General features: G+C 46.2%; 3 protein-coding genes across 3 annotated transcripts in view; 1 reads left to right on the top strand and 2 right to left on the bottom strand.

Annotated features, from left to right (window-relative positions):
- The window catches only part of LOC109543070 (receptor-type tyrosine-protein phosphatase N2), a 27050-nt gene extending 25238 nt beyond the window's left edge, over positions 1-1812 (bottom strand). Inside the window, exons 1-3 of the mRNA XM_048662875.1 lie at positions 1620-1812; positions 1231-1364; positions 910-1178 (exon numbers count right to left, since the gene is read on the bottom strand). Of these exons, the coding sequence (XP_048518832.1) occupies positions 910-1095 (186 nt within the window). The 5' untranslated portion in view covers positions 1096-1178; positions 1231-1364; positions 1620-1812. The remainder of the gene's footprint in view (positions 1-909; positions 1179-1230; positions 1365-1619) is intronic.
- Positions 1-13344, bottom strand: part of LOC109543066 (trypsin-2) — a 71999-nt gene that overhangs the window by 56437 nt on the left and 2218 nt on the right. The gene's annotated exons all lie outside the window — the stretch shown is intronic.
- Positions 4966-13022, top strand: LOC109543072 (ATP-binding cassette sub-family F member 3). Its single transcript, XM_048662878.1, has 11 exons — positions 4966-5168; positions 5234-5339; positions 5392-5563; positions 5623-5837; positions 5898-6161; positions 8440-8640; positions 11481-11774; positions 11828-11890; positions 11957-12312; positions 12395-12615; positions 12681-13022. The coding sequence occupies exons 1-11, from the start codon at positions 5096-5098 to the stop codon at positions 12837-12839; spliced, it is 2124 nt and encodes a 707-aa protein (XP_048518835.1). The 5' UTR covers positions 4966-5095; the 3' UTR covers positions 12840-13022.

Genomic DNA, 13344 nt, shown 5'->3' with positions numbered 1-13344 from the left:
GAAAATTTCCAAAAAATTCCCTGAGAATGGCCAAAATTCGAAACTTTCAGCCCAACTTTCTTTGACTTAGGGCTACAGAAAACAAAAACCGCCGCTTTCCCATCTCATTCCGCCGCGAAAATATGACAGTTTTTAGGAAAAATTGCACAATTGGCATCGGTGGCGCTCCAGAAAAAACCGCGATTTGGTTTGAAAAATTCGGGAAAATTAACAATTTTCCTCGAGTTTTCCCTTGAAAAATTCCCACTTTTTTCTAGTTCAAACCCGAGCAAAGCAAACACGCTAAAATTGCTCCACAAAAACAGGATTAGTCTAAGTCAATCTGGCTGATGGCAATGCCCTGATGATGGCAACAATTCGAAACGTTCAGCACAGTTCAGCCTGGACTTTTCCCTGCCAAACGCAAACATCGGCAACGTCTCAGTCCCTCTCGGGCCATCATCAATGATTCACAGCAAAAGTGCCCAACTGGAAAATTCCTTCAAGCAGCTCTGAGGATGACGGAAATTTCGAAACTTTCCCCAACTCGATTTTTCAAAAAAAAACCTGAGTTTTTGGGGATTTTTCAGCCAACTTCACTCCGAGGCGTTCGCTTGGGGGCTCCGCCTGTGCCGCCCGAAGTATGACAATTAATTTCGCAAAAACCGAAACAGATAGAGCCGCGCTCGTTACGCCCCTGGATAGAGCAAAATTTGCTCTATAAATGCCAATTTTTCCATTCCCGCAGCTCCAGTTGCGCATTTTTTATGACAATTTGAGTCTGAGAGGTTCGCTTCAGGGCGCTGTCTGTGCCGAGTACACTTTGAGCATTAATTTCCCCTCAACCAACAGCGATAGAGACACGCAGGCTACGCCACTGGATAGAGCAACGTTGGCTCTATTCCAGCCCTATTTGCTCAATCAACTTACCGAGCACAAGCCAAAAGCATCCCTGTGAAGAAACAGCTTTGGCAGGCTGTACGGAGGGCTGACGTGGTCGCAAAGAAACAGCTTTTGCAGGCTGTACGGAGGGCTGACGGGGTCGCGAAGCGACCTGAGCATACTCAGATCTTCTGCGCGGCTCCTGATCTGGTTCTTCACACTGATCGGAGTCATCGGAACCCGATTCTGAGCCCTCAGGAGTCTCACCTTGGCGATGCAACCTTGCCCTTGGGGATCCGGACAACTCGCGCAGGTTCCTGCAAAACCACTGGCTCAGAACAGAGCTGAGCAGGCTCAGAACGCACTTACGGTGAACGGTCAGAAGGAAGCGCACTCTCCATCAACGGCACGGGGCTCATGTTCTCGTCCCTGTAGTCTCTGACGCTTCTGCGGCAGTGGGGCTCACGATTTGGCGTGCTTTGGGCCTTCGGTTTGGTGCCGTGCTGGAAAAGCCTTTGAGTGAGTGCCTGATTGTCTACTCGGGGCGCTGGAAGCCCCCTGAAAGGCTCAAATGCATCTGAACCATTCGGGGGGCCTCCGGCAGGAGACGCGCAACCCCGCAGGGTTCGGGGACGCTTCAATCAAACCTGCACGGTGTTCCAATGGCTGGGTGGTTTTTGGCCCCAAAATCCTCACTTTTCGGTACAAAAACCCCCAAAAAACACTGCAGCTTCGCGATTCAACTCGATCAGACTCACCATTGCAACAGCAGCTCTTCTAGGGGGGTTTTTCACACAGAAACCACAGATGGCGACTACACTGGCATGTTTTTCGTGGCCCCCACAAAGAAAGTTATTTAAAAAACGGCAAATAAACGACTTTTAAGTTCGACAAACAAACATTGAAGCCGCACTGTCAGAAGTGACGGCCTGGAGTGAGGTTAGATGGGGATGTGCGTGCGAGCGAGAGCGCCGATGTTGGACGGAATGGCGGCACAAACATTTGGAAATTTTCTGGGTTTTTATTTTGAGAAATATGCAGGCGAAAATTATCCAGGAAAAATTGCAGCGAGTGAGTTTCTTGTTTTTTCGAAGAAAATTTCAGATTTAAAAAAATCACATTTAAAAAAAAAAAAATTTAAACCGCTCGAAAAAAATGCAATTTTTGGAAAAAAATGCGGATTGTCCATTGAATATTGCCAGAAAAAAATTATAAACGACACAGAGCGCCACATTTGCGCTAAATTTGCTGCTAAAAAACGCACCAAGTTTCAAAATTTCCAAAAAATTTCTTGAGAATCCCCAAAATTCGAAACTTTCAGAACAATTTGTTTCAACTTTTGCCTACAAAATCCAAAAGTTGACCACTTCCTAACTCATCGGGAAAGAAAAAAAACTACTTTTTTTAAGGAAAAGTGCAAAATTTAATTTAAGTGTCCTTTGAAAAAAACGAGCCAAGTTTGAAAATTTCCACAAAATTCCTTGAGAATGACCAAAACTCGAAACTTCCAGTACATTTTGCTTCAACCTTTGCCGACAAAATCCAAAAGTCGACCACTTCCTAACTCTTCCCAAAACAACAAAATCTTGTTTCAAAGAAAAAATGCAAAATTTGCTTGGAATGTCCCTGGAAAAAAACGCACCAAGTTTGAAAATTTCCAAAAAATTCCTTGAGAATGACCAAAATTCGAAACTTTCAGTACAATTTGTTTCAACTTTTGCCTACAGAATCCCAAAGTCGACCACTTCCTAACTCATCCCAAAACAAACAAAAAAACATTTTTTAAAGGAAAAGTGCAGAATTTGCTAGGAATATCCCTGGAAAAAAACGCGTCAAGTTTGAAAATTTCAAAAAAATTTCCTTGAGAATGGCCAAAATTCGAAACTTTCAGTACAATTTGTTTCAACTTTTGCCTACAAAATAAAAAAGGCGGCCACTTCCTCACTCATCCCAAAACAAACAAAACTATTTTTTTAAAGAAAAAGTGCAAAATTTGCTTGAAATGTCACTGGAAAAAAACGCGCAAAGTTTGAAAATTTCCAAAAAATTCCTTAAGAATGGCCAAAATTCGAAACTTTCAGTACAATTTGCATCAACCTTTGCCGACAAAATCCAAAAGTCGACCACTTCCTAACTCATCGGAAAACAAAGAAATCTTTTTTCAAAGAAAAAGTGCAAAATTTGCTTGGAATATCCCTGGAAAAAAACGCGCCAAGTTTGAAAATTTCCGAAAAATTTCCTGAGAATGGCCAAAATTCGAAACTCAGTACAATTTGTTTCACCTTTTGCCTACAAAATCCCAAAGTCGGCTACTTCCTAACTCATCCCAAGACAAAAAAAATGTTTTTTTAAAGAAAAAGTGTAAAATTTGCTTTGAATGTCCCTTGAAAAAAACGCGCCAAGTTTGAAAATTTCTCAACGGCAGAGACGAGAAGAAAAGAAGTTTTAAACATTTTTAGCGAAAAAAGGTTTTTTGCACTCATAAATCCACATTACGACTGTTAGATTTCTAGCAAAAAATCAACATTAAGCTGATTTCTCAACGGCATTGACCAGAACAGAAATTCTGTACTTTTTTTGGGAAAAAAAAAATATATGTTTTTTATACTTTTGAATCCACAACTGCCAGATTTTCAGCCAAAAATCCACATTAAGCTGATTTCTCAACGGCAGAGACGAGAAGAAAAGAAGTTTTAAACATTTTTAGCAAAAAAAGGTTTTTTTGTACTCATGAATCCACATTACGACTGTTAGATTTCTAGCAAAAAATCAAATTTAAGCTACTTTCTTAACGGCAATGACCCGAAATGAAATTTTGTACTTTTTTGGCAAAAAAAACTGTTTTTTATACGTTTGAATCCACATTACAACTGCCAGATTTCGAGCCAAAAATCGACATTAAGCTGATTTCTCAACGGCAGAGACGAAAAGAAAAGGAGTTTAGTACATATTTGCAAAACAAGGTTTTTATCCTTATGATTCCACATTACAACTGTCAGATTTCTGGCAAAAAATCCACATTAAGCTGGTTTATCAACCGCAAGCACGCGTAGGAAAAAAGTTTAGTAAATTTTTGTAAAAAAAGTTTTTTATCCTCATGATTCCACATTACAACTGTCTGATTTCTAGCAAAAAATCCACATTCAGCTGGTTTATCAACCGCAAGCACGCGTAGAAAAAATGTTAGTACATTTTTGCTAAAAAAAGTTTTTATCCTTATGATTCCACATTACAACTGTCTGATTTCTAGCAAAAAATCCACATTCAGCTGGTTTATCAACGGCAAGGACGAGTGGGAAAGGAGTTTAGTACATTTTTTCTAAAATAAATTTTTTATCCTCATGATTCCACATAACAACTGTCTGATTTCCAGCAAAAAATCCACATGAAGCTGGTTTATCAACCGTACGGGCGCGTAGGAAAGGAGTGTAGTACATTATKGCTAAAAAAAGTTTTTATCCTCACGATTCCACATTACAACTGTCTGATTTCTAGCAAAAAATCCACATTCAGCTGGTTTATCAACGGCAAGGACGAGTAGGAAAGAAGTTTAGTACATTTTTTCCAAAAAAAGTTTTTTATCCTCATGATTCCACATAACAACTGTCTGATTGCCAGCAAAAAATCCACATGAAGCTGGTTTATCAACCGTACGGACACGTAGGAAAGGAGTGTAGTACATTATTGCTAAAAAAAGTTTTTATCCTCATGATTCCACATTACAACTGTCAGATTTCTGGCAAAAAATCCACATTAAGCTGGTTTATCAGCGGCAATAACGAGAAAAGAAATGCTGTATTTTGTTGGCAAAAGCAATTTTTTTTCTACCTTTGAATCCACATTACAAGTAACAACTGGCCTAGGAAAAATCCACATGAAATGCCTGCTGATGGCAAACACTCGCTTGCGACATGGGGGTTGAAAAAAATACAGAAAAATCGGCAAAAAACTGCCCGTCAACACGCTGGGGCGCACACTGCCCCACGATGGCGGAGAAATTAACAAAAATCCCTCAAACGCGCCCACCTCAAGACTGGCGCGCCGTTGCCAGTTCGGCGCGCACCTGGACCCTCGACTGTCAGCTGTCGGAAATCTGCCCAAACAAATGACAACCTGTCACCGATTTTGCACGCTAATAGTGAGGTTGGAACGCGTCCAGTTGCAAACCAGTGGAGATTTCCCTTAAAGTGGCCGATTTTATGCGCCCCCTTGCACGTGGAGCAACCGAACAGCGATGGGAACGTGCGGCGACTACATCGAGCGGCTTTTCCCCGCAATCGATGCCGATCTGAAGCAGTACGTGGAAAGTGAGCGAACCCATCCGGGCCTGGACGATCCCCAGACGTCCCCCATCTACTCCCGTATGTTTCAGGCGTCCTGGCGACCAGCGCGGACGAATTCGAGGACAGCGAAGAAGTGTACGACGCGATCGGGGCCGTCCTGCACGAAGTGTCCGACAAGACCGAGGCGGACATAAAGTGAGTCGGTTTGGGGGGCTCGAGCGGCTTGAGGCAGCGCCACTGTTTGCAGGCACATTTGCGACGAGCTGCTGAACATGCTGCGACCGGGGAAAACGACGCAAAGCAACCGCACGCTCAAGATCCTGGACGGGCCGATTCATCTGGGGTCGATGGCCGAAACGCAGGACACCACGGTGGAGGAGATCAAGAGCATTTGGGTGGCGCAGCGCGACGACTCGCTGGTAGGTTTGGGGCCGCCGCTCGCCCCCTTGTTTCGGCTAATTTGAGCACCGCCGTGCAGAAGGTGGACGCCCGGAAGCTGGAAAAGGCGCAGGCCAAGCTGCAGGAGAAGCAGGAGAAGCGGGGCAAGGAGGTGAAAATGGTGGTGGCGCCCAAGCTGCAGACCGCCACCGCCTCGCAGGTGATCAACAAGAAGGAGAGCAAGCTGGAGGCGAAAGGGACCAATCGGGCGCAGGACATTCGGATCGAGAACTTCGATATCGCCTACGGCGACCGGTAGGAGCCCCCCATTTTCCCAGTTTTGCCCAACAACTCGTCAGCAATCTTCTTTTGCAGGGTGCTGCTGCAGGGGGCGGACGTGACGTTGGCCTTCGGCCGCCGGTACGGCCTGGTGGGGCGCAACGGCCTGGGCAAAAGTACGCTGCTGAGAATGATTTCTTCGGGCAACCTGAAGATTCCCTCGCACATTTCCATTCTCCATGTGGAACAGGAGGTGGTGGGGGACGAGACGCTGGCCTTGGACAGTGTGCTGGAGTGTGACGCTGTGCGCCAGGGGCTGCTGGAGCAGGAGAAGCTGGTCAGCGCCGCTATTAATTCCGGGTGAGTCTCTCGAGCAGGCAACAGCTGGCGCAAACCGATTTTCAAAAATTMATCGCRCAAAAACCAAGAAGGCCATGTCTAAATGTYCGCAAAGTTTCGTYTGTCTGCCATCATCAGGCTCTGAATGGGAATTTTTCAAAGTTCAGTCACWCAAGCAGGCAACAGCTGGCGCAMACCGATTTTCAAAAATTCATCGCGCAAAAACCAAGAAATCCAGAAATTTGCGGTTGAGCGTGTCGGATGGAGCGAAGCCACTTCCATGGACGAGCAAAGTTTCGATTTCGTGTTTCCATCATCAGGGCCGTGATGAGAATTTTTCAAATTGCACTCGCTCTTAGAGGCAACAGTCGATTCCAACCGACTTCTTAACACAAATTGCGCCAAAACCGAGAAAGATGGAAACTTGCGACTGATTGCGGGGAAGAGAGAGAAGACAGTTCAATGGACGTGGGACGTTTCGTCTGTCTGCCATCATCGGGCTCTGAATGGGAATTTTTCAAAGTTGAGTCTCCCAAGCAGGCAACAGCTGGCGCAAACCGATTTTCAAAAATTCATCGCGCAAAAACCAAGAAAGCCAGAAATTTGCGGTTGAGCGTGTCAGATGGAGCGAAGCCACTTCTATGGCCGAGCAAAGTTTCGGTTTTGTGTTTCCATCATCAGGGCCGTGATGAGAATTTTTCAAATTGCACTCGCCCTTAGAGGCAACAGTCGATTCCAACTGACGTCTAAACACAAATTGCGCCAAAACCGAGAAAGATGGAAACTTGCCACTGATTGCGGGGAAGAGAGAGAAGCCAGTACAATGGACGTGGGACGTTTCGTCTGTCTGCCATCATCGGGCTCTGAATGGGAATTTTCCGAAGTTGAGTCTCTCAAGCAGGCAACAGCTGGCGCACATCGATTTTCAAAAATTCATCGCGCAAAAACCAAGAAATCCAGAAATTTGCGGTTGAGCGTGTCGGATGGAGCGAAGCCACTTCTATGGACGAGCAAAGTTTCGATTTCGCGTTTCCATCATCAGGGCCGTGATGAGAATTTTTCAAATTGCACTCGCTCTTAGAGGCAACAGTCGATTCCAACTGACGTCTAAACACAAATTGCGCCAAAACCGAGACAGATGGAAACTTGCCACTGATTGCGGGGAAGAGAGAGAAGACAGTTCAATGGATGTGGGACGTTTCGTCTGTCTGCCACCATCAGGCTCTGAATGGGAATTTTTCAAAGTTGAGTATCTGATGCAGGCAACAGTTGGCGCAAACCGAAAAAATTCCCATTCAGCGTCTGATGATGGCAGACTGACGAAACGCCACACGTCCACTGAACTGTCTTCTCTCTCTTCCCCACAATCAGTCGCAAGTTTCCATCTTTCTCGGTTTTGGCGCAATTTGTGTTTAGAAGTCAGTTGGAATCGACTGTTGCCTCTAAGGGCGAGTGCAATTTGAAAAATTCCCATCACGGCCCTGATGATGGAAACACGAAATCGAAACTTTGCTCGTCCATAGAAGTGGCTTCGCTCCATCCGACACGCTCAACCGCAAATTTCTGGCTTTCTTGGTTTTTGCGCGATGAATTTTTGAAAATCGGTGTGCGCCAGCTGTTGCCTGCTTGAGTGACTGAACTTTGAAAAATTCCCATTCAGAGCCTGATGATGGCAGACAGACGAAACTTTGCGAACATTTAGACATGGCCTTCTTGGTTTTTGCGCGATGAATTTTTGAAAATCGGTTTGCGCCAGCTGTTGCCTGCTTGGGAGACTCAACTTTGAAAAATTCCCATTCAGAGCCCGATGATGGCAGACAGACGAAACGTCCCACGTCCATTGAACTGTCTTCTCTCTCTTCCCCACAATCAGTCGCAAGTTTCCATCTTTCTCGGTTTTGGCGCAATTTGTGTTTAGACGTCAGTTCGAATCGACTGTTGCCTCTTAGAGCGAGTGCAATTTGAAAAATTCTCATCACGGCCCTGATGATGCAAACACAAAATCGAAACTTTTCTCGTCCATAGAAGTGGCTTCGCTCCATCTGACGCGCTCAACCGCAAATTTCTGGCTTTCTTGGTTTTTGCTCGATTAATTTTTGAAAATCGGTGTGCGCCAGCTGTTGCCTGCTTGAATGACTCAACTTTGAAAAATTCCCTTTCAGAGCCTGATGGTGGCAGACAAACGAAACTTTGCCAACATTTAGACCTGGCCTTTAACAGCCCGGGTTTCTAACCGTTTTCGTTTCCAAGCTGTCGTTTGTCGGAAAAAAATTAATGCGTTTTTCTTGCGTTTTTGCAGATCCACAGACCCCGACTTGAACACGCAACTATCGGAGGTTTACGCCCAGTTGCAGAACATCGAGGCCGATAAGGCGCCCGCACGGGCCTCAATCATTCTGGCCGGGCTCGGGTTCACCTCGCAAATGCAGCAGAACGCCACCAAGACGTTTTCGGGCGGCTGGAGGATGCGGCTTGCGCTTGCACGCGCCCTCTTTTCCAGGTGAGTGCTGCTTTTCTCCCTTTCTTCTTCATGGCAAAACGCGCGTTGTTTGTCCAGTTGGCGGCCTTAAATTGCTGTTTTCCAACCGCTTGTTGATGGGAAGAGCGTGGAGCGTCTCTGTGCTAAACCGTGCCAATGTTGGCGCATTCGCCATTTAGTCTGTGATTAGTTCACTTGGGGGGATTGCGGGGTTTCTCGTCCTCTCTGCAAGTCGAACATTCGCCATTTAGTCAATGTTGTCGTCGTTTCGCCGGTTTTCGGGCAAATAACTCAGATTATTCGGTAAATGGGATTTTTTCCTTCAATGTTTGTAGTGCAATTTGCGGTTTGTTTGTGGTACTTCAGCTGGGTTTGGCCGGTTTTTCCCCATGCTCCCGGGAATATTGAGCCTCACACAAGGTTTTTTCGTTTTCAGTTCCATTTTTGCTGCTCCTCTAGTCAATCACTTTGTTTTTCTTAGTCGGAACGTTCGACAATTTTTTTCTCCCCAATCCAGCTTGAGTAGACCCGTGCGCGTACCGCCACTGGATAGAGGAGGGTTTGGTCTATAACGGACATTTTTTTCAGTTTCGCAGCTGAATTCTGTGATTTTTGCCCTCAATTTCAGTCTGAAGCGTTTGTTGCGAGGCCTTGTGTGTGTCGACTGAAGTTTCCTCAATTTATTTYTCAAAAACSCCGCGAGTKTGAATAATRRGCGTTACGCCACTGGATAGAGSAGGGTTTGGTCTATAAMGGACMTTTTTTTCAGTTCCTTAGCTGAATTCTGTGATTTTTGCCCTCAATTTCAGTCTGAAGTGTTTGTTGCGAGGCCTTGTGTGTCTCGACTGAAGTTTCCTCAATTTATTTCTCAAAAACGCCGCCAGTGTAAATAATGGGCGTTACGCCACTGGATAGAGGAGGGTTTGCTCTAATTGGGCACAGTTTTTCATTCTCCCAGCTCAATTGGCTGATTTTTTATGAAAGTTTGAGGCTAAGGCGTGCGTCGTTTGCTCTATACACGCGCTTAGTGWGAAAATTTATCAAAAATATCCTGAGAATGGCCAAAATTCGAAACTTTCAGGTAAATTTGCTTTATCTTTTTCCGACTAGACTCAAAAGTCGGCCACTTCCTAACTCGTCTCAAAACAAGAAAATGTATTTTCAAAGAAAAACTGCAAAATTTGCTCGAATGTCCCTTGAARAACATTCCGAAACYGTGCGTCAAGAGCAGCAAAAAATCCCCATTTTTAGGATAAACCGAAATTTGGTCAACAACACCGCATYCGYCATTGGGTCATTTTAGTAAATCCGCCATTTTCACTTTCAATTCGACGTGCAAATGCACCAACGGCCTGATGATGCCAAATGTATCGAAACTATTGCTTAAGTCGATCAGGAATCTTCGATCGCAGAAAGATTCAAAAGATAATTTTTTTGCTTTTAACTTTAACTTAATCAGTTTTATCAAAATTGGGATTTCTTACGCACGTTGTTAACAACGGCGCATCCGCCATTGGGTCCACTGTGCAAAGAACATGGTCACTGTCAAGTTCAACAGGAATCTGATGGGTCTAAATGATCCGAAACGGTGCGTTTAGCAGTGTTGTGTACTTTAAATCCTTCACAGTTCGCTAATGAAAAAGGCGCATTCGCCATTTCGTCAGTTTTCGTCGGCCACAATGCATGTCTGAGTTGAACCCCGATGGGGGCCAGTGTTGTGTGCTTTAAATCCTTCATAGTTCGCTATTGGAAGGTTTTAGATCGGGATTTGCCTTCTCTATTGGTACGGTTAATGGTTTTTGAAAAAAGGCGCATTCGCCATTCCGTCARTTTACGTCGGTCTCAACGCATTTCTSAGTTGAACCCCGRWKGGGTCKCMAGTKTTGCGACYTTAAATCCTTCACAGTTCGCTATTGRAAGGTTTTMGAWCRGRAYTTGSCTTMTYTATTGGCGSGGTTAAYGKTTTTTGGAAAAAAAAAGGMGSATTCGCCATTTCGTCAGTTTACGTCGGTCTCAACGCATTTTCGAGTTGAACCCCGGAGGGGTCGCCAGTGTTGCGACTTTAAATCCTTCACAGTTCGCTATTGAAAGGTATTCGAACGGCGCCTTATCTGTTGGCGCGGTTAATGTTTTTTGAAAAAAAAGGCGCACTCGCCATTTCGTCGGTTTACGTCGGTCTCAACGCATTTCTGAGTTGAACCCCGATTGGGTCTCAAGTGTTGCAACTGTAAATCCTTCACAATTCGCTATTGGAAGGTTTTAGATGGAGATTTGCCTTCTCTATTTGCGGGGTTAATCTTTTTTGGGGAAAAAAGGCGCATTCGCCTTTTCGTCAGTTTGCGTCGTTCACAACACATCTTTGAGGTGGTGAACCCCGAAAGGGGCGCCAGTGTTGCGACTTTAGATCCTTCATAGTGCGCTATTGGAAGGTTTTAGATCGGGATTTTCCTTCTCTATTGGAGTGGTCAGTGTTCATTGGAAAAAGGCGCATTCGCCATTTCGTCAGATTAAATCGGTCACAACGCATTTCTGAGGTAAACCCCGAAGGGGGCGCCAGTGTTGCGACTTTAAATCCTTCATAGTGGGCTTTTGGACGGTTTTAAATCGGGATTTTCCTTCTCTATTGACGCGGTTAATGTTTATTGGGAAAATGCGCATTCGCCATTTCGTCAGTTTAGGTCGGTCACAACGCATTTCTGAGTTGAACCGCGATGGTGGCAGTGTTGCATACTTTAAATCATTTACAGTACGCTATTGGACCGTTCTAGATCGGGACTTGCCCTTTCTATTGGCGCGGTTAAGGTTATTTGAACAATGGGCGCATTCGCCATTCTGTCCACTCACCTGTATTCCGGTTGCAGACCGGACCTGCTGCTGCTGGACGAGCCCACCAACATGTTGGACATCAAGGCGATCATCTGGCTGGAAAACTACCTGCAGAACTGGCCGACCACGTTGTTGGTCGTGTCGCACGACCGCAACTTCCTGGACAGCGTCCCGACCGACATTCTCTACCTGCACTCGCAGCGGCTCGAGCCCTATCGGGGCAACTACGAGCAGTTCGACCGCACCAAAACCGAAAAACTGAAGAACCAGCAGCGCGAGTACGACGCTCAGCTGCAGCAGCGCCAGCATGTGCAGGAGTTCATCGATCGGTTCGCTTTCCCGCTACTGATTTTGGCTGCTTTCAACCGCTGATTGTTTGCAGGTTCCGCTACAACGCCAATAGGGCGGCGCTGGTGCAGTCCAAGATCAAAATGCTGGAAAAAATGTAAGTTTGTGCGACAGTAAAGCCGGGATAAAAGTGGTGGTTTGGCAACCTACGGGCGGCTTGCAGGCCGGAACTGAAGCCGATCGTCAAGGAGACGGAGGTGGTGCTGCGCCTGCCCGACACCGAGCCGCTCTCCCCCCCCATTCTCCAGCTGAACGAGGCCCTCTTCTGGTACCAGAGGGGGCGCGTGATCTTCTCCAACGTCAACCTGGGCGCCACGATGGAGTCGCGCATCTGCATAGTGGGCGACAACGGCGCCGGCAAAACCACCCTCTTGAAGATCATCATGGGGCTGCTGACGCCCTCTGCCGGCACGCGGCACGTGCACCGCAACCTCAAGTTCGGCTACTTCAGTCAGCATCACGTCGACCAGCTCGACATGAACGTCAACTCCGTGGAGTTGCTGCAGCAACAGTACCCAGGTGAGTGGCCGCGCCGCCGCCAGATGGCGGCCGGAGCGGGTGTAGCGCTGTGACGTCACGGGCTGAGGCTGCGCATTTGAAGGCAAGGCCATCGAGGAGTACCGCAGACAGTTGGGCAGTTTTGGGGTGTCCGGCGATCTGGCGTTGCAGACGGTGTCCAGTCTGTCCGGGGGACAGAAATCGCGCGTGGCCTTCGCCAGCATGTGCCTGGGCCGGCCGAACTTCCTGGTGCTGGACGAGCCGACCAATCACTTGGACATTGAAACCATCGAGGCCTTGGGCAAGGCCATCAACAAGTACACGGTGAGTGGGGAAAGTTGGGGGTTTTCTGGAGGTTTTTTTTTTTATTTTTTATGGGGGGGTTGAAGGGTGGAGTGATTCTGGTGTCGCACGACGAGCGGCTGATTCGGATGGTGACGAACGAGTTGTGGCACTGCAGCGAGGGCACCGTGCGCAGCATAGAGGGCGGGTTTGATGAGTACCGGAAGATCGTCGAGATGGAGCTGGAGGCGGCGCAAGCCAAGTAAGAGGCAGTTGGTGGCCGGACTGGACAGAGTGGCGGATGCGCGTTGGAGCGCTGCGTCTTGCGCCGCAGCGCTCGACACTGTGATTTGCGTGCTACTAGCGTGTTAAGGAAGCGGCGCTTGCCCTTGCGTCACTGGGTGATGTACGTTTGTTTCAGTTTTTATATATTAAAATTTTTAAACATGTTTTTTGCGTTTTTTTGGGGGTGTTTTTGACTCAAAAAGTGAAGCGGCTTTTGACCTGATTTTAAAAATAGAGTTTTTTGCAAAGGTGCATCATGCGGAAAATAGGCGATCTTTTCTACAGGTTTGGCGTCTTTTTAACCGATTTTAATTTCGAAAAATATCCATTTTAGGGAATCATTAAATTTTCTTGGAAATGACAGAAAAAAATGTATGTATTTTGTTTTTAAAGGGATGTTTTTGAATCAAGCTTTAAAGGAGAAAATGATGCGGTTTTTGACACTGCAAAAAAAACAGAGTTTTGTTGAAATTTCGATGTTTTTTT

Source organism: Dendroctonus ponderosae, unplaced genomic scaffold (genome assembly GCF_020466585.1).
Source record: "Dendroctonus ponderosae isolate FM_Combo_2020 unplaced genomic scaffold, Dpon_F_20191213v2 Dpon_F_20191213_12, whole genome shotgun sequence".
NCBI lineage: Eukaryota > Metazoa > Arthropoda > Insecta > Coleoptera > Curculionidae > Dendroctonus > Dendroctonus ponderosae.
The sequence above is the reverse complement of the archived record's forward strand: the minus strand, read 5'-3'. Positions and strand labels throughout refer to the sequence as shown.

What these genes read in the sequence shown, in the direction of transcription:
- LOC109543072 (XM_048662878.1), top strand. Translation starts at nt 5,096, where the DNA reads ATGGGAACGTGCGGCGACTACATCGAGCGGCTTTTCCCCGCAATCGAT. An exon ending in TCTGAAGCAGTACGTGGAAA is followed by an intron (nt 5,169 to 5,233) that starts GTGAGCGAACCC and finishes CGTATGTTTCAG; the next exon opens with GCGTCCTGGCGACCAGCGCG. An exon ending in ATCAAAATGCTGGAAAAAAT is followed by an intron (nt 11,891 to 11,956) that starts GTAAGTTTGTGC and finishes GGCGGCTTGCAG; the next exon opens with GCCGGAACTGAAGCCGATCG.